Source organism: Oncorhynchus gorbuscha, linkage group LG12, assembly GCF_021184085.1.
Source record: "Oncorhynchus gorbuscha isolate QuinsamMale2020 ecotype Even-year linkage group LG12, OgorEven_v1.0, whole genome shotgun sequence".
In the NCBI taxonomy this organism is placed as follows: domain Eukaryota; kingdom Metazoa; phylum Chordata; class Actinopteri; order Salmoniformes; family Salmonidae; genus Oncorhynchus; species Oncorhynchus gorbuscha.
In genome coordinates, this window is record NC_060184.1 from 29,443,408 (window position 1) to 29,469,456 (window position 26,049).

The following is a 26,049-nucleotide window of genomic DNA, read 5'->3' on the forward strand; positions in this document are numbered from 1 at the left end:
TGGTAACCTCTTTCTGTCCTTAGTTAAATATCTACTTGTGCAGAGAGGCCTCTTCTACTCGACGACATCTCTGTAACGGCTGTATTTGATGATCTCACTGTCCCCCCCCCCCCCCCCCCCCCAGATAAAAGGAGTGGGAACACGGTGCAGTATTGGCTGCTGCTGGACCGCATCGTCCAGCAGATGGTCCTGCAGAACGACAAAGGCCACGACCCCGACGTCACGCCACTTGAGAACTTCAATGTTAAGAACGTGGTGCGGATGTGAGTGCTCGCTATGTAACCCCTTAAGATGACGAGGGAGAGAGGGAGCACGCCCTGCTCGAGCGCAACTGACTGGGATGAGCTGGGATGATATAGGCCTAGGAAAGACATGAAAATTCATAATTGAACTGTCAAATGAAATAATTTCCAAGCTGACCCTCCAATCAATACTTCAATACTGTAGGCAACCTCAGTCCCTTGGAGGCTTCTTATAAAATGTATTTATAATCTGTTAGTCTGCACTGCTTCAGTATGAAAACTTTATTTTAATTCCCATAATAGCAATGAGCTCGGCTCCATTTCCACAGGATTGATTGTTTGCATGTTGTCTTTCACATAAGTCAATGCATTAGTCATAGAATGCTCTCATTGAGGACCCTCCAGTAACTTTGTTTGTGTGTCTCTGCTTACAGGCTGGTCAATGAAAATGAGGTCAAGCAGTGGAAAGAGCAGGCGGAGAAAATGCGAAAAGGTCAGTTTCATGTTTTGAGTTGCTTCTTTGTGAAACACTGCCCTTTGGCTCTATTGCACGTTTTTAAAAAGACCACAAAGAAATCGACAGCATGTAATTTACACTTCACATGGAAGGGATTGACTACTTTCAGTATGTACAAATAATACAAATTGGCAGGGATGGTTTTTCAGAGGATGCCAATTAAATGGTACCGTTCTACACAGTTGTGAAGCTCTGAATGTGTTCAAGCTTTGTGCTTATCAGGTGAATTGGACTGCTGTGGTTATGAATATAGCTGCTTGCTGGTCAGCCAACACAAGATTTGAACCTTTTATTGTGTATTCGTATCTCTTGTAGCTCACTATTGGATTTGTAGTCTTTGAAGAGTCCTCTACCTCACCAGTTGCACATTGATCCAGTCACTGCCTACTATTGGCCCATATGTTACCCTGCCCCTGTTAGATCTATCAGAAATAACAGCAGACAACCATCTTCTGAGCCACCCTGTGGTCCCATGGGTTGATCGCAACAAAGATTGTGATTTAACATTTCAACACGGTCAACTCAGGAAATTATTAGAAAATGATCATAGAAAGGAATTGGTGATATCCAAATGTCCTAATTGAATTGAGTTGAACCGAACCTGTTCATACTCACAACATAACCTCCAACCCCATCGGGCAGAGCACCACGAGCTCCAGCAGAAGTTTGATAAGAAGGAGCGCGAGTGTGACGCCAAGACCCAGGAGAAGGAGGACATGATGCAGACACTCAACAAGATGAAGGAGAAGCTAGAGAAGGAGAGCACCGAGCACAAGGCAGTCAAGCAGCAAGTGGCTGACCTCTCTCTCCAGCTCCACGACCTCAGCTCTGTACGTCACCCTTCAACTCCTTCAGACTTGTACACTTAATGTAGATTCATGTAGATGTATGTTTCATCAAGATTCATTTACTGTTATTAGATTTACAGTACATTATAGAAGGCGCCTAAAGTAAATTACATGGGTCTCTGATGCAACCAATGTTACGACATCAAATTGAAAGAGAACGATAAGCTAAGGATTGAAATACAATTCATTAAGATAAGTGATGGTGCATTGTCTTTATCTATGTATTTTCCCCCAACATTTCCAGAGACCGATCGCCAGTGTCCCAGGCGGTCCCCCCTTCATCCCTGGCCCCCCTGGTGGGCCTCTCCCACCCCCTCCCCCAGGAGGCATAATGCTCCCTCCCCCACCACCCCCAGGTGGTATGATGCCCCCTCCACCACCCCCACCTCCAGGTGGTCCCCCGCCTCCTTTTGGACGGCCACCCATGGGAGGGATACCTCCTCCCCCTGGGGCACCCCTGGGGTCCACTCTCAAGAAGAAGAACATCCCCCAGCCGTCCAACCCACTCAAATCTTTCAACTGGGCCAAGCTGGCTGAGGTGAGAGTGCATGGGTTTGAACAGGGTCATGTTCATAAGAGATCAAACAGAAGTCAACGGACTGAAAAAGGGAGAGACTACCTAGACTTGTTCAATAAGGAACACTCGTTTCTGTTCCTTTGCAAAACGTTTTAAAACAGTTTCTGTTGCGTGCCCTAAAGAACATGACCCCGGTAATTCCCTACAGAGTCAATTTGACCTCCTCTTTGTCATCATTGATAGTGACAGGGAAATGTTAGTTTTTAAAACCTGCAGACAATATTTTGATCCCTGAAAGTTTCAGTTTCGTTAGGGAGAATGTTACTTTTTTCCCCCAGTTATTCAAGTGCACTTAGAATGGGGAACCAGCCTTGGTGATTGAACTATGGCTGCTGGAGATTGCTTACAGAACATAATGAGGATACTGAAAGCCAGGGTTGGGGTCAATTCCATCTCAAATCAGTCATTACAGGAGGTGAACTGAAATGTTCCTCTTTGCTTGGAATTTCAGTTTATTTCGTTGAATTGAAATGGAATTGACCCCGACCCTTCTGAAAGCACCACCTCCAAAAATGTAAATAGAATTCTCCCACTCTCCATCCCAGAATAAGTTGGAGGGCACTGTATGGACAGAAGTGGATGACGGGAAGGTTTTCAAAATCCTCGACCTGGAGGACATTGAGAAGACCTTCTCGGCCTACCAGAGGCAACAGGTACTGTACTACGGCCAAGTGTTCACGCTGGTCCTGCTGATGAAGAGAACAGTTTTATAGAGCCACCAACATGTATCCATCCTCCACCCCTCTTCTACTTATTCCCTTCTCGTCGGAGATAAATCACCAATACAAAAACACGACTTCACTCATGCTGATTATTTGCCATCTCACAAATGTAGAGTAATACCATATTGTTTGGCTAGTGTGCAGTTTACTGGCATTTGGCACTACTAAATAACATAAAAGCCTTGCATGTATGAATAACAGAAATACAAAAGAGCACTGACTACTTGGCGTACACTGTCATAACCTTTTTATGATGCTAGAGTATCAATGTAAAATATCTTCAAGATCATCAGACACGTAAAGATTGAGTTTGGCCCTTAGTGCCTGCAGCTTGGTATTACCTAATACCACAACACTCTGATGTTTGTGGGATGAACAGATCACCATATTGTCGTCAGGGGAAACATAGGGACTTTTGTGTTAACAAACATTTGCAGACATTGTCCTGACGAAATTGGACCCAGGGCTACTAAAAGCATCAGCTAGTTAGCACATAAGCGACAAACACAGGGAATATCTCTTATCTCACGACTCAATGGCCCTCTGTATGGAATGCAAATCTGCTTGAGTTCACCTTGATCATACCAATGCAAGAGATTTAGTCACAATGTAGCCTAGGTTTTCATTCTGCGCTATTTAAATCAGGGGTGTCAAGCAATGAGGCCCAACATCTGATTTAATATGGCCTCCCCTTCGCTAGTTTTTTTGCATGTTTGAATTTTTTTTATTTGAATGTAGTTAAAAAAAAAAATCTAATAACATCAGTGAATTCATAGTTAAGGATCTGTTGTAGATGAGGCCGCTCTCACATTTGCCTTAACATTATGACATCCCTGGTCTAAATGAACATTATGACAAACGTATCATGCTCAACTGACTCCAATGTTGCCACATTTGTTTTGCCTGTGACTCACGCTAACACCCGCACCTCCTGATCAGCTCACACGCATGCACGCAAACACACGTACATTTGGCAATTCCCCAACCCCCATCCGACACCCATCTCTTATGGCCCATCAGTCTTTGCTTGCCTAGGCCAGTCACACTCCCACTTCACTCATCACTGATGTCCCGTATGAGCTTGTTTCTATTTGTTTGTTTGTTTTGGCCTGGATTCACCCAACTGCGCTATCATTATAACGAGTGCCCACATCTTCCTTGCTTCTTGCCTGCGTTCTAGGACTTCTTTATGGTCAATAACAGCAAACAGGTGAGTTCATTCATTTCCACACCCAAAATGGTGTGGCACTTTTTTCATCCTCCTCTTCTATCATTTAGAACATTTTGCTTTCCTTATCTTATCCTCTTGACATCTTCATCCTCTTGAAAATATATATATCTTCAGTAGACACATGAAGAAATAATTATAGCTTATGGTTTCCATAAATCAACAACATCCTTTTGTACATTGCAGTAGTTTAGGCTTAGAAACTGTTATTTTTTTCCTGTGAAGGAAATACCCTCTTATTTTAAAGTATGTCAAAAAAAATCCCAACCCCTCTTCTTGAGAATGTCCATTCACTCTTAATGCAACTTGTCTTTTTTAAATGTAGTGTATGTCTGTGTCTGTTACTGTGTTCGCACACGTAGGTGTCTGTGTCTGTTACTGTGTTCGCACACGTAGGTGTCTGTGTCTGTTACTGTGTTCGCACACGTAGGTGTCTGTGTCTGTTACTGTGTTCGCACACGTAGGTGTCTGTGTCTGTTACTGTGTTCGCACACGTAGGTGCCTGTGTCTGTTACTGTGTTCGCACACGTCTGTGTCTGTTACTGTGTTCGCACACGTCTGTGTCTGTTACTGTGTTCGCACACGTAGGTCTGTACTGTGTTGTCTGTGTCTGTTACTGTGTTCTGTGTCTGTTACCACGTAGGTGTCTGTGTCTGTTACTGTGTTCGCACTGTTACGTTAGGTGTCTGTGTCTGTTACTGTGTTCGCACACGTAGGTGTCTGTGTCTGTTACTGTGTTCGCACACGTAGGTGTCTGTGTCTGTTACTGTGTTCGCACACGTAGGTGCCTGTGTCTGTTACTGTGTTCGCACACGTAGGTGCCTGTGTCTGTTACTGTGTTCGCACACGTAGGTGCCTGTTACTGTGTTCGCACACGTAGGTGTCTGTTACTGTGTTCGCACACGTAGGTGCCTGTGTCTGTTACTGTGTTCGCACACGTAGGTGCCTGTGTCTGTATTCCTCCATGTATTTGCTTGTTTTTCTTGTCTGTCTTCATAAGTTTGTGTCTCGTATCTGTGCATTTGTCTTTCTGTGTGTAGTGTATTCCCCCTGTTGCTCCTAGTTAAGATACCTACCATTCTGAAATGCCTCTCCTCTGAACGACTCTCCACAGAAAGAGAGTGAGGATTCGGACTCCTTGAGCTCCAAGAAGGTCAAGGAGCTCTCGGTCATCGATGGCCGCCGAGCCCAGAACTGTAATATCCTCCTGTTGCGGTGAGTGTGTGAATACTGGCAGTCAGGAACTGGGCCATGCTATTAAGGTCATTTCCTGTTCTGATGAGAGTAACATATTAGCACTGCAATGTCATATGCTGTTGATGGGAAATACTTTTTGTCTAATTTTGATTTGATCCTGATGTCAGTGAGTAGGCTTTCTTCTTTGCGTCATTCTTCTCTTTCAATGCAGGCTCCAGTGAATCATGGGACTTTATCAAAACATTCTATCTTTCTTTACACAAGGCTAGTCTTGAGAATCCGGAACTAAACTATTGCGTAATTGCGTCAGATGGTCGATTAGGTATGAGGGAATATGTATGAGAGAAGATCGTAAAGAGACTAGCGAAGTCTCCACCCCCCCGAAACGGAAACTCTCAGCCAAAGCCCCCTTTTGATAAATGTTCACTTTACAGAGAATATTTCAAGTTCTACAAAAACTTTTCCTTTAAAACATGCTACAATATTGCAGCATATTGATGATTACATCATCACTAATGTGTGGTTAGTTGGCAGATTGTTTTGCCATAAATGCAATGTGTAGAAGGAGTCATGCTTGTGCTACTGCAAAATCCTAAATTGCAACAGATAAAATTAGCCTACAAAATATATGTAAACATTATATATTTTTTTTTCATCGCTTTGTTTAAAAAAAACAATCAGTTCAGAGACGTAGGCTACATCATGTCAGTCAAATTGGTTGAGGGTTCAGAAGAAGGTGCGTAAAAGAGAGAAGCGGGAGGGTGAGCAGAAGCTACACAAAAATACAAATGTGTGCGGCAGACAGACATTCAAGGTGATATGTATGTCATTGTTTTAAAATATATTGACAGTAGACGTTACTTGGAGACAAATTCCTGGCTCTCAGAACTTGACTGAAACAACTCTCCATTAGCAGAGCTGCTGTGATTTCTCAATAATTGAATGTGGTCTGGTATCATTAGTAAGCCACACATATTCACACAGAGGGGAACTTTTAATTTAATCAAGACCAATCTGACTCAAAACGACCACGAAACAAGCCAAAATGGAACCCGCTACTTCTAATGCTTCCTTTTTGGGTGTTCAAATCTGTTTGTCCCACATTAAGGCGATTTTATTAAGAGTTTGGTGGAGGAGGACCATTCAGTTGTGATGCAAGAGTAATGGTTTAGCTCAGGAGGAGAGATGGTTGTGTTTTTAGTTTTCCTGGTCATGAACTCCGGTCAATAATTTACTCTCTATGTGGGAACTTAGACCACTTCTAACAATTTATTGAAAAGGTGTGATTTTATAATAGAAGTAGAGTTGATCGTAGGATCACAACTTAATTTTTTTCCAAACGCGAGGAGGTTGAGGTTTCTCAGTCAGAGGATGTGGTGTGATATGAAGTTGCTCCATAGCTAGCTTTTATTTTACAATGTGTTTATTAGGTTTCCTAAGTAAACGCTGTGCACAAACACACACCAAATTATCTCCCGTTACAGTCTGGCCCATCTCGCAATTCAGAATCCTAGCTAAAATCAACCGCCCCTCCTATACTAATTTAATTGAATGGTTTTTAATGGGCTTCAAAAGGCCTTTAACAGAGACCACCCATGTGGATGCACTCCAAAGAGATTGAATGGAGTACTACGCTCCCTTCTAAGTGGGTGCCTTCAGAAGACGGTACACAGATTTTGAGGAGCAAACATGATCTGTGAATAAGCTGTGGTCAATGCCATTTAAAGACACCAGAGACAAAGATGCTCCCATCAATGGGCAGTCGAGTAAGCAAAAGCTTACCACGACTCCATTTTGTTGCTCCCAGCCTACGGACAGAAACTCAAACAAGAAGCTCCCGCGCTCAGGTCTGTTCAACGCTAGTCCGACCAATCTGATTCCACGCTTCAAGACTGCTTCGATCACGTGGATTGGGATATGTTCCGCATTGCGTCCAACAACAACATTGACGAATACGCTGATTCGGTGAGCGAGTTCATTAGAAAGTGCATTGACGATGTCGTACCCATAGCAACGATTAAAACATTCCCAAACCAGAAACCGTGGATTGATGGCAGCATTCGCGTGAAACTGAAAGCCCGACCCACTGCTTTTAATCAGGGCAAGGTGACCGGAAAAAAACAGTGTTGCTATTCCCTCTGTAAGGCAATCAAACAAGCTAAGCGTCAGTATAGAGACAAAGTAGAGTCTCAATTTAACGACTCAGACACAAGAGGTATGTGGCAGGGTCTACAGTCAATCACGGATTACAAAAAGAAAACCAGCCCCGTCGCGGACCAGGATATCTTGCTCTCAGACAGACTAAATAACTTTTTTGCTCACTTTGAGGACAATACAGTGCCACTGACACGGCCCGCTACAAAAACCTGCGAACTCTCCTTCACTGCAGCCGACGTGAGTAAAACACTTAAACGTGTTAACCCTCGCAAGGCTGCAGGCCCAGTCGGCATCCCCAGCCGCGTACTCAGACCATGCGCAGATCAGCTGGCTGGTGTGTTTCCCACATGCTTCAAGAGGGCCACCATTGTCCCTGTTCCCAAGAAAGCTAAGGTAACTGAGCTAAACGACTACCGCCCCGTAGCACTCACTTCCGTCATCATGAAGTGCTTTGAGAGACTAGTCAAGGACCATATCACCTCCACCCTACCTGACACCCTAGACCCGCTCCAATTTGCTTACCACCCAAAGAGGTCCACAGACGACGCAATCGCAACCACAATGCACACTGCCCTAACCCATCTTTACAAGAGGAATACCTATGTGAGAATGCTGTTCATCGACTACAGCTCAGCATTTAACACCATAGTACCCTCCAAACTACCTGGGTCTCGACCCCGCCCTGTGCAACTGGGTACTGGACTTCCTGTCGGGCCACCCCCAGGTGGTGAGGGTAGGTAACAACATTTCCACCCCGCTGATCCTCAACACTGGGGCCCCACAAGGGTGCGTTCTGAGCCCTCTCCTGTACTCCCTGTTCACCCACGACTGCGTAGCCATGCACGCCTCCAACTCAATCATCAAATTTGCGGACGACACAACAGTGGTAGGCTTGATTACCAACAACGACGAGACTGCCTACAGGGAGGAGGTGAGGGCCCTCGGGAGTGTGGTGTCAGGAAAATAACCTCACACTCAACGTCAACAAAACAAAGGAGATGATTGTGGAATTCAGGAAACAGCGGAGGGAGCACCACCCTATCAACAGCGACGGGACAGTGGTGGAGAGGGTAGGAAGTTTTAAGTTCCTCGGCGTACACATCACAGACAAACTGAATTGGTCCACCCACACAGACAGCGTCGTGAAGAAGGCGCTGTAGCGCAACTCCAACCTCAGGAGGCTGAAGAAATTCGGCTTGTCACCATAAGCACTCACAAACTTCTACAGATGCACAATCGAAAGCATCATGTCGGGCTGTATCACCGCCTGGTACGGCAACTGCTCCGCCCACAACTGTAAGGCTCTCCAGAGGGTAGTGAGGTCTGCACAACGCATCACCGGGGGCAAACTACCTGCCCTCCAGGACACCTACACCACCCAATGTCACAGGAAGGTCATAAAGATCATCAAGGACAACAACCACCCGAGCCACTGCCTGTTCACCCCGCTATTATCCAGAAGGCGAGGTCAGTACAGGTACATCAAAGCAGGGACCGAGAGACTGAAAAACAGCTTCTATCTCAAGGCAATCAGACTGTTAAACAGCCACCACTAACATTGAGTGGCTGCTGCCAACACACTGACTCAACTACAGCCACTTTAATAATGGAAATTGATGTAAAAATATTTCACAAGCCACTTTAAACAATGCTACTTAATATAATGTTTACATACCCTACATTACTCATCTCATATGTATATGTATATACTGTACTCTATATCATCTACTGCATCTTTATGTAATACATGTATCACTAGCCACTTTAGCTATGCCACTTTGTTTACATACCCTACATTACTCATCTCATATGTATATACTGTACTCTATACCATCTACTCCATCTTGCCTATGCCGTTCTGTACCATCACTCATTCATATCTTTATGTACATTTTCTTTCTCTTTACACTTGTGTGTATAAGGTAGTAGTTTTGTAATTTTTCGGTTAGATTACTCATTGGTTATTACTGCATTGTCAGAACTAGAAGCACAAGCATTTCGCTACACTCGCATTAACATCTGCTAACCATGTGTATGTCTCACGAATCCCGCCGAAGATGGTGCCTCTTCCTGTTTGGGCGGCGCTCTGCGGTCGTCGTCGTCGGCCTACTAGCTGCCACCGATCCCCTTTTCTGTTTCATTTAGTGTTGTCTGATTAGTTGCACCTGTTTCTTGTTTAGGTTTTGGGCTATTTAAACCTGGTAGGCCCGCCGGCTTTTGTGCAGGCTTGTTTTCTGTTATTTGGTTTGTGATTTCTGTGGATGTTATTTTTTCCTGAACCGTTTCGTCCTGTTGTTTTGGACTGGGTCTTTTAGCGCCCGTGTGTGTGGCGTTGACCGACGATGTTGCTTTGGGAATAAACTATCCACGTATCTACTACCCTGCTCTCTGCGCTTGACTCCTCCACCCACTACTTCTTGTACTGACAGTATGTGACATACATTTGATTTGATTTAGGACAAGTAAAATTATATTTTTAGAAAATACAATGTCATTTTGCTCTTAACAGATCTACATAAACAGATATTTGGAGTTTGGCATTACAGAGTCGACAAACTCAGCAAAAAAAGAAATGTTCTCTCACTGTCAACTGCATTTATTTACAGCATACTTTGTGTAAATATTTGAATGAACATAAGATTCAACAACTGACATAAACTTAACAAGTTCCACAGAGATGTAACTAACAGAAATTGAATAATATGTCCCTGAACAAAGGGGATGTCAAAATCAAAAGTAACAGTCAATATCTGGTGTGGCCACCAGCTGCATTAAGTACTGCAGTAGATCTCCTCCTCATGGATTGCACCAGATTTGCCAGTTCTTGCTGTGAGATGTTACCCCACTCTTCCACCAAGGCACCTGCAAGTTCCCGGACATTTCTGGGGGGAATGGCCCTAGCCCTCACCTTCCGATCCAACAGGTCCCAGACCTGCTCAATGGGATTGAGATCCGGGCTCTTCGCTGGCCATGGCAGAGCACTAACATCCCTGTCTTGCAGGAAATCGCACACAAAACGAGCAGTATGGCTGGTGGCATTGTCATGCTGGAGGGTCATGTCAGGATGAGCCTGCGGGAAGGGTACCACATGAGGGAGGAGGATGTCTTCCCTGTAACGCACAGCGTTGAGATTGCCTGCAATGACAGCAAGCTCAGTCCGATGATGCTGTGACACACTGCCCCAGACCATGACGGATCCTCCACCTCCAAATCTATCCCGCTCCAGAGTACAGGTCTCGGTGTAACGCTCATTCCTTCAACGATAAATGAGAATCCGACAATCACCCCTGGTTAAACAACACTGCGACTCATCAGTGAAGAGCACTTTTTGCCAGTCCTGTCTGGTCCAGCGATGGTGGGTTTATGTCCATAGGCGACATTGTTGCCGGTGTTGTCTGGTGAGGACCTGCCTTACAACAGGCCTACAAGGCCTCTGTCCAGCCTCTCAGCCTATTGCGGACAGTCTGAGCACTGATGGAGGGATTGTGCGTTCCTAGTGTAACTCGGGCAGCTGTTGTTGCCATCCTGTACCTGTCCCGCAGGTGTGATGTTCGGATGTACCGATCATGTGCAGGTGTTGTTACATGTGGTCTGCCACTGCGAGGACGATCAGCTGTCCATCCTGTCTCCTTGTAGCGCTGTCTTAGGCATCTCACAGTACGGACATTGCAATTTATTTCCCTGGCCACATCTGCAGTCTGCATGCCTAAGGCACGTTCACACAGATGAGCAGTGAGCATCTTTCTTTTGGTGTTTTTCAGGCCTCTTTAGTGTCTTAAGTTTTCATAACTGTGACCTTAATTGCCTACCGTCTGTAAGCTGTTAGTGTCTTAATGACCGTTCCACAGGTGCATGTTCATTAATTGTTTATGGTTCATTGAACAAATATGGGTAACAGTGTTTAAACCCTTAACAATGAAGATCTGTGAAGTTATTTGAATTTTTACAAATTATCTTTGAAAGACAGGGTCCTGAACAAGGTCTGTTTCTTTATTGAACTTGCATGTACACTCCTGTTGGAGTCCCGGGGATAAAATGGCCTGCTTAGCAACAACCATATTATAATAATAAGGGGTGGTAGGTAGCCTCGTGGTTAGAGCGTTGGAAAGGTTACTAGATCGAATCCCCGAGCTGACATGGTAAAATTCTGTCATTCTACCCAGGAACAAGGCAGTTAACCCAGTGTTCCTAAGCAGTCATTGTAAATAAATGTGTTCTTGCCTAGTTAAATAAAAAAATACTTTTGTGTTTGGTCTAAAATAGCAGGGGCAGGCACGATTTCAGCAATGGAGTTTATATAAGTGTCCTGTTCATTAAGTTCTCAGGCGACAATGTGCTGTCTCCCAAGGCAGGTTCTCTTTGACATTGAAAGTGCTCTGGTCCTGATTCCTGGACTTCCTGTTTCCCCACTCTCTGCCTTTCCTCTTCTTCTGGTTATGAATATACATGATAGTATGAATATTCTTGACTCTCGACATAGAACCCGTCAGGTGATTTGGTTGAGCCTTGAGTGCGTGAAATTACACAAAGGCGCAACAGACCCGTTTGTTTAGCTGGATTTTGCCGCCGGCATGAGCAGTTAGTACCGACGAAAAGACTTGTGAAACCCAGCTTTAATGACCAAATTTAATGGGAAATAAATAAAAGCCTGTAGCTTACCAATCTATTTTTGTTTCACTGTCCGATCATTGTAAAAACAAACAAAAAAGATCACTGTTACTTTTATATTTCCACAAACTGGTATGTGTTGCATGATATGACCAAGTTAACCCACAAGTATCAAAGAATAGGTCATATTGTAACGGTATTCCTGTGGTGAAGTAGAGGCGGACCAAAACACAGCGTGGTTATATTGATTCATGTTTAATAAAAAAAGATAAACACGAACACTACAAAACAATAAACGTGGAAAACCAAAAACAGCCCTATCTGGTGCAAAACACAGAGACAGGAACAATCACCCACAAACACACAGTGAAACCCAGGTTACCTAAGTATGATTCTCAATCAGAGACGACTAATGACACCTGCCTCTGATTGAACAATACTAGGCCGAAACATAGAAAAACAAACATAGACTGCCCACCCAACTCACGCCCTGACCATACTAAAATAAATGCATAACAAAGGAAATAAAGGTCAGAACGTGACACATATGCATTCACGATGAGTTAGTGGCTACTGCCTGGCCAGTAAGTTAGCTAGCTGAATAGCTATATTTCTGTAATTAGCTATGCTCTTAAATGTGGTGGTCAGTGGATGAACTAACAACGAGTTGAAGTAGCCGCTAGTTATTGCTGCCTGTGTTGAACCTGTTGGCTAATGTGTAGCCCAAGAGCTCTTGAGTCTGGCAGTGATGTGCCGTTCGTAAAATCGTTATTTTTGAGTGAGTTGTTCATTTTGCAGTTTGTTTAACCTGCTGGCCGAAATGACTCCTTCGGGATTAATACATGCCGTTCCGGAAACATGCTCCGAACAACAACTAAAATACATCATGCTGCAGGCAGCGAAGAAAATAAGATATTGTTCTTTGTGCTAGAATAAATGGCATTAATTGATTATTGAATGTTATGGACAGAGCTTTGTAGAACCAACACATGCACATGGTCTACTCAACAAAATGGAATTTGAGAACAAATCGTTTGAGGTGCTGCAGTTCGCGAACGATAATGTGCTTATCACCCTCACCGCAAGCAATGCATTCCGCCAATCTAGCCCGGTTGCAACCCCAACTAGACCTTGTTTCAAATGTATTGTAGCGACCCGCACAAACAGCTGTGTGTTATGTGTTAGGCTAGGAGGTGGTTGTGTTGTACTGACCAGTACCCGGTGTTCACGGGGTCCGACATGTCAATCAACCTGCTATCTGCCAATCACGGGAATGCCTGGAATGTTCTGATGCCGGGCATCCTGGTGGTTGGCGGAGTGGCGTGGAGGGGGGTTGGGCAGGGGGGTGGAGCATTGGAAGTTAAGACCAGGTTCAGCCTTTGTTCTCTCTCTCTTACGTCTGGGCTTCACAAGAGAAGGTCACGTTTGGCTTGTGGGTTATCTGTCATCTATTTGGCGTGTGCTACGGCCCAAACAGTAGCCTGTGTAAAGTTGGTTTAATAAACCGTCAATTCGCAAACTCAAGCCTCTGTCTGGACAATTGTTCATTTATGATCTAGTCAGGTCATTACAGTATCAAGAAATAATCGTATTTGTATGCCTAGCAAGCAACAAATGTACATTGTTTTAAGCACACTTTTACAAGTCTGTCTCAAATGACAGCACTAATAAACCCCTTATGGTGAACAACATTATTTTGAGTTTTCAGTTCATTGTTTGCCAGTAGGGGGATCTAGCGTGCTCTGGGCATTGACTCAAATGAACGAAACGAGTTGAAAGATTACTGAAATCAGCAATCAGTATAAGATTACTGAAATCAGTATATTAAAAAAATAAGAGCCGAACGTCACATTACTAGTCTAGCTAGCTATTTGGCTACTGCATATCAGTGAGCCCGCATGTTAGCTAGCTACATTTCAGTCTAGCTATCCTTCTAAATGCGGTGGTCACTGGATAAACTAGCTGTGAGTCGAAGATATGTGGATTAAATTGAATTAGAAGCTAGACTTTTTTTGTTGCCCATGGTGGAAGCCTATGTGCTCCTGACTTTAAAAGCAGTTTAACTAACGTTAGCAAGTTTTGCAAAATAGCATTTTCCCTAATCAAACAACTTCACAACAGGCATCAGGTAGAAGTAAATTAATCAACAAATAGCAATATAATTTTGACGTATCTTAAATTACCAAATGTTCATGAATTTTATGATATAAGCTTGAAGCCCGTTCAAAATGACGGCCTAGGAACAGTGGGTTAACTGCCTGTTCAGGGGCAGAACGACAGATTTGTACCTTGTCAGCTCGGGGATTTGAACTTGCAACCTTTCGGTTACTAGTCTAACCACTAGGCTACCCTGCCGCCCCCACAGGACATAAACCGGGAAGTAGTTGGGACTTTTATAGAGCTGGCTTTCAAAGTGCGGCTAGTTATTACAGTGAGCAGCCGACAGAGCCTGTCCGGCACTTGTTCCCCCACTGGATCATTCTCGGAGTTGGTGCATAAAATCAGACTCAGCATTTTTTACTTTCAACAGGACAATTCCACGAGGGAGAAGCCGTTAAGATCGTCTGTTTCTTTTTCGGCAAATCTCTCTCCAGACAGACATACAGTTCCTCCCTATGATATTGTATATAAATACATTGCACATTTGGCTAATTCGTAATAAGCCTTGGCTTTAGAATACTTTTGAAAGACATGTTTGAAACACAAACCGGTTAGGAAGTGGCAGGAACTGGAGACTGGCAATAAGGTAAATAAGTTATGTTGGCAGTGTTTCTCATTGTGGTCTCAGGAAATGATTTACCCACAGTTTACTTTACTTTTCCTGTGGTTTGAAGTTCAGTGTTGCAGGCCAAATTCGAATTATACATTTAGTATTATCTATTTGTTTAGGTTGAGGCTTCGTGGCACTTCTTGTTGAAGTGCTCTTGACATCAAATTAGAAAGCTGAGGCATATTCCAGTTGAATCTTAGAAATGCCTCAAACTAATTATGTCAGTGCTATATAAGGTCTATCAACATCAGCATGTTAAATGAACACATATATTTAGGTCAAGAATGAGCGGAAAATAACTTTCACAATGGCAGAGTTATTTGAATTTACAAATCACATGACGCCTCAAAAACAGTTAAAGTAATAATGGTGGTTCTAGTGTTGAGTTCCTGTAGTTGATTTGAGTTTTCCTGTGGGTAGAAAGTGTCTGACATCTCCTGTGATGGTCATCTAGGCTGAAGCTGTCCAATGAGGAGATGAAGAGGGCTATCTTGACCATGGACGAACAGGAGGACCTCCCCAAGGACATGCTGGAGCAGGTGAGTCTACGGCAAAATCACATAGGCTTGAAACAGTAAACTTGCACACCTAAATGTGCTTCCGGGTGCATGGAGCAAAGCGTATACTTGTTAAAAAAGAAAAACTCCAGCACACCAGAAATCGGTATGATCCAGTGTCACATGGGCTGACATTTTCTGTTTCTCAGTGAGCAAAATCAAATAGATGAGATTTCAAATAGACAGGATGCATCTTTGGATTACATCCACATAAATTATCACCTCCATTTCATAAACATCATAAAAAGAGAGGTTTAAGATTACATTGCAATATTGTAAGTGATATGGTAGATTTATGTTAGTGCAATGTTTAGCTATGCTACATATGTTGCTAGTGAATGGCCAGTCATTTTCATGGCTCCTCCTCAGATGCTGAAGTTTATTCCAGAGAAGAGTGATGTGGACCTCCTGGAGGAGCACAAGCATGAGCTGGACCGCATGGCCAAGGCTGATCGCTTCCTTTATGAGATGAGCAGGTAGGATGATCTGAGAGAGAGAAGTAGACCAAGGGCCTGATTCGATTAAATGTGTTTTTTGTTGTTGTTTATTTTTACACAATTCTTGCAACTTGCATCGGTGATGAACCTGAACCCACTGTGCTACAAGTCCATGTTAAGTAAGACTCAACATTATCTTGGTGAGCTCACAAGTCTGCAGGTCTTAGGCAAGCTAACTTACTCATTACGAGAGCTTGGTTCCCATGTTCTCACATTCCCACAGAAATGGATGATTCCCACCATTACTTAATAACAAAACAAGTCCCATGTTGAGAAGGGGGGTGTTTTATTCTCATCATCTCAGAGTGGAGCCAACGACACCATAGTATTTCGACCTGTTCTTGCCAGTGTATCTCGCTGTTTAGTCTATGCACTGTAAGTCACTGTTGACCAAAGACTCTGCTAAATGAATTTAGACACAGGGAACATCCCTGCTTAGACCACCCACCCTAAAGCCTGACTTGAGTTCGCTGCCTGGCTGTCGTTCTTAAGAATATTTGGCAATTACTGCAAGAGTGACGGAGCAGTAATAGTGCCCTGTTAACTAGAGATGTGGGGGTTGATACAGTTACATATCCCAATATTATTTTGGATGATATTAGGACCATATTTGACTCCAAGTATCAATATTTTTTTACTACTGTAGGTAGCGTTAGAAAGCGCTAGTCGGTTGTATCGTACCTGAGCCAAAACTCCAGCATTTTTCATCCTATTGCTTGTTCTCCCTCTTATTTTTAAAGTGAGCCAGCATGCTTTCAGGACTATTACACTACATAACCAAAAGTATGTGGACACCTGCTCGTTGAACATCTCATTCCAAAATCATCGACATTAACATGGAGTTGGACCCCCTTTGCTGCTATGAGCTTCCAGTCTTTTGGGTCGGGCACTGATGTTGGGCGATTTAGGCCTGGCTCTCAGTTGGCGTTCTAATTAATTAAGGTTGAGGTCATTGCTCTGTGCAGGCCACACCGATCTCGACAAACCATTTCTGTATGTACCGCGCTTTGTGTATGTGGGCATTGTCATGCTGAAACAGGAAAGGGCCTGCCACAAGCTGTTGCCACAAAGTTAGAAGCACAGAATCGTCTAGTATGTCATTGTATGCTGTAGCGTTAATATTTCCCTTCACTGGAACTAAGGGGCCTAGCCCAAACCATGAAAAACAGCCCCAGACCATTAAGCGTGATTCTTCATTCCAGAGAAGGCGTTTCCACTGCTCCAGAGTCCAATGGCAGTGAGCTTTACACCACACCAGCTGATGCTTGGCATTGCACATGGTGATATTAGGCTTGTGTACAGCTGCTTGGCCATGGAAACCCATTTCATGAAGCTCCAGATTTAACCGTTCTTGTGCTGATGTTACTTCCAGAGGCAGTTTGGAACTCTGTAGTGAGTGTTGCAGCAGAGGACAGATGATTTTTAAACGCTTCCGCATTCTGTCATCCCGTTCCGTGAGCTTGTGTGGCCTACCAATTTATGGCTGAGTCGTTGTTGTTCCTAGATGTTTCCACTTCACAATAACAGCAGTTACAGTTGACCGGGGCAGGTCTAGCAGGGCAGGAATATGACAAACGACTTGTTGGAAAGGTGGCATCCTATGACGGGTGCCACGTTGAAAGTCACTGAGCTCTTCAGTAAGGCCATTCTATTGTCAATGTTTGTCTATGGAGATTGCATGGCTGTGTGCTCGATTTTATACACCATCAGCAATGGGTGTGGCTGAAATAGCCGAATCCACTCATTTGAAGGGTCCATATACTTTTGTATATACTGTATAGTGTATTTCCCTGACTGTTCAAAACTTTTTTTCTCATGCTCTCTCTTCTCTCTCTGCAGCATACATATAGTGAGCAATATGTTTGGAACATTAAATCGCAATTAAACCGCAGTATTTAATTGAAATACAAAGAGAATTGTTAGAATCTCAATCGCAATACATATCGTATCGGCATCTAAGTATCGTGATAATATTGTGAAGTCCCTGGCAATTCCCAGGCTTACTGTTAACTGTGTTGGATATAACCACAAGACCGACACTCTTTCTTCATCAATATGTTTTCAACCCAAACAGGAAACTTGTCATAGATGCACAACAGCCTCATGTCCCAGTCGGGGGAATCATAAAACAAACAAGGAGCACATGCCCATGGAAACAATACTCCCTCTTTATTAGACACCATAAAGATGAATTGTGTAATAGCGTTTTTTCCCCATCCTGTGGTTGGAGATGTGGGGTGCTTCTTTCCAGGAACTGGCTTTGTCCTTCAAACAGAGTACAACTAATGTTTTGGTTTCTGAGAGCCCTGTAGCCAAGGCGACCCCCCCCCCCCCGGCACTGAAGTGTAGATAGCGACGCCCTAGTGATGAGTTCAGCCAAATGGGTCGCTCCATGTTTGCTCTGCCTCCCTTCAACAATCCATCTTATTGTCTCACGTCTAGCCAGCCAACGCCGAGATGGTTGTCCGACCATATCAATAGGGATAAGGGCTTCTTCATTTTTTTTTCTGACTTAGCTAACAAGATCTTCTCATGTTTCCAACCTGGGCAATTTTGTATCCTATAAATTATTTTTTCCCAACCTCCTTTCAGTACATATCAATTTCTTTCGCTTACTTTCCATCTCTCTTTCTCTTTTGCTCAAAGGATAAACCACTACCAACAGAAGCTACAGTCGCTGTACTTCAAAAAGAAGTTTGCAGAGACGATTGCAGGGATCAAACCCAAAGTAGAAGGTGTGTGGGGCTTCTTGGCAAACCCTTGCATAATAAAACTCAACTCAAAAACTCCCGATCAGGTCCACTGTATACACACATGTGAAGTACCCTACAGTTCAGGTGTTTTTTTTGTTTCTTCGCTCCTCAGCTCTGATCAAGGCCTCCAAAGAGGTGCTGCACAGCCGCAATCTGAAGCAGCTGCTGGAGGTGGTGCTGGCCTTTGGGAACTACATGAACAAAGGCCAGAGGGGCAATGCCTATGGCTTCAAAGTGTCCTCGCTCAACAAGATCGCAGACACAAAGTCGAGCATAGACAAGTAAGAGGAAGAACTGTAATTAAAATTACGAGTGTGATGAGTTCGCTGTAGTGATACGCTCTATGAAGCAACCTGTTTGCATGTGTTTTATGGAGTGGTGTCATTATATGGGTGTGTGCATATGTGCCCCATGCTGTGGTACTAGTGCTGCAAGTATCTATTGTCTATGCGCATGCAGGAACATCACCCTCCTCCACTACCTGATCACCATCCTGGAGAAGAAGTACCCCAAAGTCCTTATGTTCCAGGAGGACCTGCAGAGTGTGCCAGAAGCCGCTAAAGTCAAGTAGGTCGAGCCACAAAGACACCCTCCACATGTACAGCTCTCCAGTGTTTAGATCTATAGGCCCTTGTTGTATACTCTCATTACATTTCTTCAGGAAATGGTTTTCAGTGGTCGATCAGTCCCATTGAGTTAACATTCACCCTGTAGGTCATACAAGCCATTGTAGACACTGCTACAGCACAAACTTCTCAATGCTGCCAACTGGGATTTAGGGGAACAGTTGTTATAATAATAATAATAATAATATATGCCATTTAGCAGACGCTTTTATCCAAAGCGACTTACAGTCATGTGTGCATACATTCTACGTATGGGTGGTCCCGGGGATCGAACCCACTACCCTGGCGTTACAAGCGCCATGCTCTACCAACTGAGCTACAGTTCAGAATGTTTACTTAGCATTTTCCTTAAAGGTGGAGATGATTAGTGAAGATAAGCTAATATAATACTGTATATACACTGAGTGTACAAAGCATTATGAACATCTGCCCTTTCCATGACATAGACTGACCAGGTGAATCCAGGTGAAAGCTAGGATCCCATATTGACGTCCCTTGTTAATTCCACAATCAGTGTAGATGGAGAGAAGGAGACAGGTTAGAGGGATTTTTAAGCCTTGAGACATGGATTGTGTATGTGTGTCATTCAGAGGGTGAATGGGCAAGACAAAATATTTAAGTGCCTTTGAACAGAGTATGGTAGTAGGTGCCAGGCACACCGGTTTGAGTGTGTCAAGAACTGCAATGCTGCTGGGAAATTTACGCTCAACAATTTCTCGTGTGTATCAAGAATAGCCCACCACCCAAAGGGCATCCAGCCAACTTGACACCACTGTGGGAAGCATTGGAGTCAACATGGGCCAGCATTCCTGTGGAACGATTTCGACACCTTGTGGAGTCCATGCGTCGATGAATTCAGGCTGTTCTGAGGGCAAAAGGGAGGGTTGCAACTCAATATTAGGAAGGTTTTATTAATGTTTTGTACTCTGTGTAAAGACCGTTTAGCAGAAGCTTTAATCCAAAACGATTTAATCATGCCTGCATACATTTTATGTATGGGTGGTCCTGGGAATCGAACCCACCACCCTGGCATTACCAGCGCTATTGTTCTGCCAACTGAGCTACAAAGCTACTCTGACCATAAAAATTGTGTGGTGAACTTCCAGCGCCTTTGTGTCTGCATAAGTAGCATCAGATCCATTAATTTATTTCTAAATACATGGCTCTGAGTAGCATCACTCAAGTGGGTGCTACAAAGTGTTAGTGGAAAGAAGTGGCTAGCCAGCTAACCGTCTACAAATGCAGAGCCAGGAGGACGTGGGGGGACGGTGAGGTGCATTGCACCGGCTGCCGACCTGACTGTCTCTGACTGACTGACCGGCAACCTCAGACATCACCGCTTCCACCGCTCTCAATACCAACTGAGCTGCTTCAACTCCCATTACCATCCTTCAGCTCCTGTCCTGACTGACTTACTGACTATAAAATTGTTTTTGTCTAAGTTACTTGTTTGTTTTGTGTACTGTAATTCAGCCTTTAGCTGTCAAGTACGGCCTAATAAACTACTATTAATAACAAGGTTAGCGAATGACAACAATACCAAAATGTACGTCAACACTAATATTAATGACAACAAAACATTAACACCAATGACAGCAAACAGAAACACAGTTTGACTTGCTTGCAAAGGCCTGCCATAGCATGTCTACTAATGCTAAGGCAGACTGTGCTATAATGGCCACCATCTCCAAAACGCCTCACCACAGTTCGATTTGATCATGTACAGTGCCTTCAGAAAGTATTCACACCCCTTGACATTTTACACATGTTGTTGTGCTACAGCCTGAATTTAAAATGACCTACACACAATACCCCATAATGTCAGTGGAATTTTTGTGGATGTTTTTTTTTATTTTTAAAAAGATTTTTGTACAATGGCTAGACTAAATAAGTCAATGAGTAAAAATGTGCATACCAATTCACTTAATAACTTCGATGGACTCCCTCTGTGTGCAATTATAGTGTTTAACACAAAAAAATTACTACCTCATCTATGTACCCCACATATACAATTATCTGTAAGGTCCCTCAGTCAAGCAGTGAATTTCAAATACAGATTCAACCACAAAGACCAGCGAGGTTTTCCAATGCTTCATAAAGAAGGGCACCCATTGGTAGATTTTTTTTTAAAGAAGAAAAGAAGCAGACATTTAATATCCCTTTGATCATGGTGAAGTTAGTGGTTACACATTGGATGGTGTATCAATACACCCAGTCATTACAAAGATGCAGGCGTCCTTGCTAACTCAGTTGCCGGAGAGGAAGGAAACCGCTAAGGGATTTCACCATGAGGCCAATAGAGACTTTAAAACAGTTAGAGTTTAATGGCTGTGATAGGAAAAAAAATGAGGATGGATCAACAACAAATATTCCAAAACATGCATCCTGTTTGCAATAAGGCGCTAAAGTAAAACTTTAAATGTGGCAAAGAAATTAACTTTGCGTCCTGAATAGAAAGAGTTTTGTTTGGGGCAAATCCCAACACATCACTGAGTACCACTCTTCATATTTTCAAGCGTAGTGGTGCATCATGTTATGGGTATGCTTATCATTTGCAAGGACTAGATCTGTTTTTTGTTGTTGTTGATAAACATAAACGGAATAGAGCTAAGCACAGGCAAAATCCTAGAGGAGAACCTGGTTCAGTCTGCTTTCCAACAGACATTGGGAGACAAATTAACCTTTCAGCAGGACAATAACCTAAAACACAAGGCCAAATATACACTGGAGTTGCTTACCAATGTGACATTCCTGAGTGGCCTAGTTAGATTTTCAAGCCAATTTAAGTAAAAACTATCTGAAAATGATTGTCTAGCAATGATCAACAACCAACTTGACAGAGCTTGAAGGATAAAATAAATAATAATATGCACATATTGTACAATTAAGGTGTGCAAAGCACTCAGACGCTTACCCAGAAAGATTCTAACATATTGACTCAGGGTGTTGAATATATTAGTGTTTTTTATTTTTCATATGTGTATATATATATATATATATATATATATATATATATATATATATATATATATATATATATATATATATATATATATATAAATTCCAACATTTGTAAGAAAAATAATAATAATAATTCTACTTTGACAGAGTATTTTGTGTAAAAAAGAAAGAAAAATGTAATCAATTTTAATCCCACCTTGTAACACAACAAGATGATGAAAAGGTCAAGGGGTTAGAATACTTTCTGAAGGCAATGTAGCTGTTGTGTGTGTGTGTGTGTGTATAAGCTTTACCTCCAGCACAGCTTTCATTGTAGTAAGTTAATGAGGCGAGGGGCGATTGTAGTGGATAAGTTTGAATGTATCATCAGTGTGTGTCAGTGAATGGGCTTTTTTTTACTACTGGGCCTATGAGTCAGCCTTGCGTCATCTAAGCATGTGCTACGTCTTTTAGCCCAGAGGAACGGATGTGTGTGTGTTTGTGTGATTGGATCAGTTGCACTCCACAATGCTTCAATTGTAGATATCTGAATTAATGGCTCTTTTGAACAAACACACACACACTCACTGATGTCATTCCACGTGACTGTGTGTAGTAGAAGCATACAAAAAGTGTTTTTTTCCCCCTCATTCACTCATAGAACTCGTGAGCAGTGTTCTGCAAGACCACACCACACACAATTCGTCCAGGTCCCGAGGCAGCAAAGTATTCCCAAACCATCACACTACCACCACTATGCTTGACCATTGGTATGAGGTTCTTACTGTGGAATGCAGTGTTTGGTTTTTTTCCACGCATAATGGGACCCATGTCGTCCAAAAAGTTACACTTTTCAATCATCTGGCCATAGAACTTGAGTCTTGATGATCATCCAGGTGCTTTTTGGCAAACTTGAGTCAACGTTTTGGACAGGATGGGTCCTCTTATGTCTGGCCAAAACCAAACGTTGCATTCCACAGAAAGAACCTCATACCAATGGTCAAGCATGGCAGTGGTAGTGTGATGGTTTGAGAATGATTTGCCGCCCCAGAACCTGGATGACTTGCCTTAATAGAAGGAACCATGAATTCTGCTCTGAATCAGAGAATTCTACTGGAGAATGTCAGGCCATCTGTCTGTGAGCTGAAGACAAATGATCCAAAACACACCATCAAGACTACATTAAAATGGCTAAAAAGCAACACATTTGAAGTTTTGGAATGGCCAAGTCAAAGTCCAGACGTGATCCCAATTGAGATGTCATGGCAGGATTTGAAACGAGCAGTTCCTGTTTGAAACCCTGTAAAATGTCACTGAGTTAAAGCAGTTCTGCATGCAAGAGTGGACCAAAAATTCCTCGACAGTGATGTGAGAGACTGATCAACTACTACAGGAGGCGTTTGGTTGCAGTCATAGCAGCTAAAGGTGGCAGCACAACCAGTTATTGAGTGTAAGGGGGCAATTACTTTTTCCACACGGGAATTGGGTGTTGCGTAACTTTGTTAATTAAATAAATAATGCATACATTTTTGTTATTTGTAAACTCCGGTGCCCTTTATCTAATTGTAGGTTTTGGTGGAAGATCTGATCAAATTCAGTTGAATAAATATGACTAAATAGAGAATTAGAAAGGGGTCAAATGCTTTTTCACTACACTGAAGTTCTAACTAGGCTAACACCATGGATGTGAGAAACGCTGAGTTGGTAGTGTGATTTTGTGAGAACAACTTTGAAAGTTAAGAAATGGAACTTTGCAATTGAAGAGCTCTCTTGAGGATTTAACCTCTCTCTCTCTCTCTCTCTCTCTCTCTCTCTCTCTATCTCTCTCTCTCTCTGTGTCTCTCTGTCTGTGTCTGTGTAGCATGACTGAGCTGGAAAAGGAAATCAATAATTTGCGCAGTGGCTTGAAAAACGTTGAGAGTGTGAGTACAGTAATTGGCCTGGTCTTCATCCTAATTCCCTCGCTGTCATCACTTTTTCTACCAATCCACACATTTTCCTCATTCCTGACCCTTTTTCCTTTTTTCTCTTATTTTCTTTCTCTTGTCCTCTTTCTCTTGGTCTCTGTGATTGTTTCTCAATTCATAGTACGTCACTCCCAATGGTATGTGGATCAGGTTGGGGTCAATTCTATTTCCATTCCAGTCAATTCAGAAAGTACACCAAATTCCAATTCCACATTTTCATCAGTGAAAAGCATTGATGAGAATTAATTGGAATTTCAGTGTACTTTCTGAATTGTCTGGAATTGAAATTGAAGTAATAATAGCTGTAGTCAGTAGCAACCCTGATGTGGATTATCCTGCCACCAAGGGAACCAGTGAATATTCTCCCAGGTATCATAGTCCACATCATTGTCAGACCTAAAGCAAAAGAGATTGTTTTGCTTGAGAGCAAATTGAACAGAGCAATTGGGAAAGTAGACTGGAATTCTAGCAATATCACTTCTAATTATTAACAGGTAAAAAAGCAAACAAAGGGTGACCAAGTTAGCTGCAAATTTCCTCCCCTCTGCTCTGTCACTCACTTTTTCCTCTCTCTGTCTCTCTCGCTCTCTCTCTTTCTCTCTCTATCCTTTTCTTTCGCTCTGTTAGGAGTTGGAGTTCCAGAAGAAGAGGCCACAGGAGGTGGGCGATAAGTTTGTGTCTGTGGTGAGCCAGTTCATCACTGTGGCCAGCTTCAGCTTCTCGGATGTGGAGGATTCTCTCACCGAGGCCAAAGAGCTGGTGAGTGTGTGTGTTTTTATAGGGCCATGTGGGAGTCTAAAAAGCTGTGCTTCCATGTCCATGCCTACCTGAGTATCTGACTGTGACCATCTTAGTCTCTGATTGTGTTAGGGGAGTTTGTATGCGTGCCGTGTGTGCAGCAGATTAGGACTGCCTCAGTATCCTCACAAGGTACAGTAGCTGTTGAAACAGGCTTCCGTGACCCCCTGGCCACCCCCTGCGAGGTGTGAGAGTAACATCAGCACACAGCATGCTGGGAGCTTCCTGTGCTGCTGCCCCTGGCTTCATTATTGGTCCCTAGGGGGCCTCAGGAGACTGGGAGAGGAAACACGCCTGGAAATGCTGGCTCTGGCTCCAATTAAACTGTTGCATTTTTATATAACATGCAGAATTGTGCACTTTTTGCTATAGAGGATTAATGTTTGCTCTCAGATGTTAAATATGTTTAGGTGGCGCTGTGAAGATCCTCAGGCCACAGAATACCTCTAGTTGTAGTGAGCCATATACACTGGACCCAAACAGACACACAATTCCCCTCTCCCCCAACCCCGTCACATCACCACCTGTGGCGTTGCATGCCTCATATGGCAGTGATGAACTCGCATCAAAGGCATAGTAGGAAGAGCAAAGTTAACGGTGCCCCCCACTTCACCCCATACACTACGACAAACGCACACGCACCCAGTTCTCATTTCTGCCCTAGGCCCAGGTTCACCAGCTGTAATCAGTAGCACATGAAATGTACGTTAATGAGGGCTTCAAAGCCTTGCTGCTGCTGCTCCGCTACCAAGGGAGCAGGACATCCCTGTTTTACAGCAGAACAGGACCCTAACCGCCACTGTCGTTGTTGTGTTTGTTGTTTTCAAACCCTAGCATTAGAAGGCTTCCTTCCTTCTTTTAACGACGTGTTAATAATATGACACCAAACACATAGAATCAAGGGTAGTGGGTCAAAGTAAAGGAGCTGACATTACTACAGACTCATTTACTGTCGTTATACGTCTGGAGAATCTGCAATGTCCTCCATTTTTTTAACCCACAAAAATGAACTCACGGTTACATGGTTAGGACTTGTTTTGTCCTT

At 43.2% G+C, this 26,049-nt stretch overlaps 1 protein-coding gene across 3 annotated transcripts in view; it reads left to right on the forward strand.

Annotated features, from left to right (window-relative positions):
- The window catches only part of LOC123990850 (disheveled-associated activator of morphogenesis 1-like), a 127,328-nt gene that overhangs the window by 96,825 nt on the left and 4,454 nt on the right, over positions 1–26,049 (forward strand). For 2 of the 3 annotated variants that reach the window (XM_046291773.1, XM_046291772.1), the window contains exons 11-24: positions 125–263; positions 677–735; positions 1,402–1,589; positions 1,852–2,145; positions 2,730–2,837; positions 4,087–4,116; positions 5,249–5,349; positions 15,321–15,405; positions 15,793–15,899; positions 18,567–18,655; positions 18,786–18,954; positions 19,133–19,240; positions 24,101–24,161; positions 24,834–24,965. In XM_046291773.1, coding sequence (XP_046147729.1) covers positions 125–263; positions 677–735; positions 1,402–1,589; positions 1,852–2,145; positions 2,730–2,837; positions 4,087–4,116; positions 5,249–5,349; positions 15,321–15,405; positions 15,793–15,899; positions 18,567–18,655; positions 18,786–18,954; positions 19,133–19,240; positions 24,101–24,161; positions 24,834–24,965 — 1,670 coding nt within the window. The remainder of the gene's footprint in view (positions 1–124; positions 264–676; positions 736–1,401; positions 1,590–1,851; positions 2,146–2,729; positions 2,838–4,086; positions 4,117–5,248; positions 5,350–15,320; positions 15,406–15,792; positions 15,900–18,566; positions 18,656–18,785; positions 18,955–19,132; positions 19,241–24,100; positions 24,162–24,833; positions 24,966–26,049) is intronic. The other variant, XM_046291774.1, reaches the window with a different exon arrangement.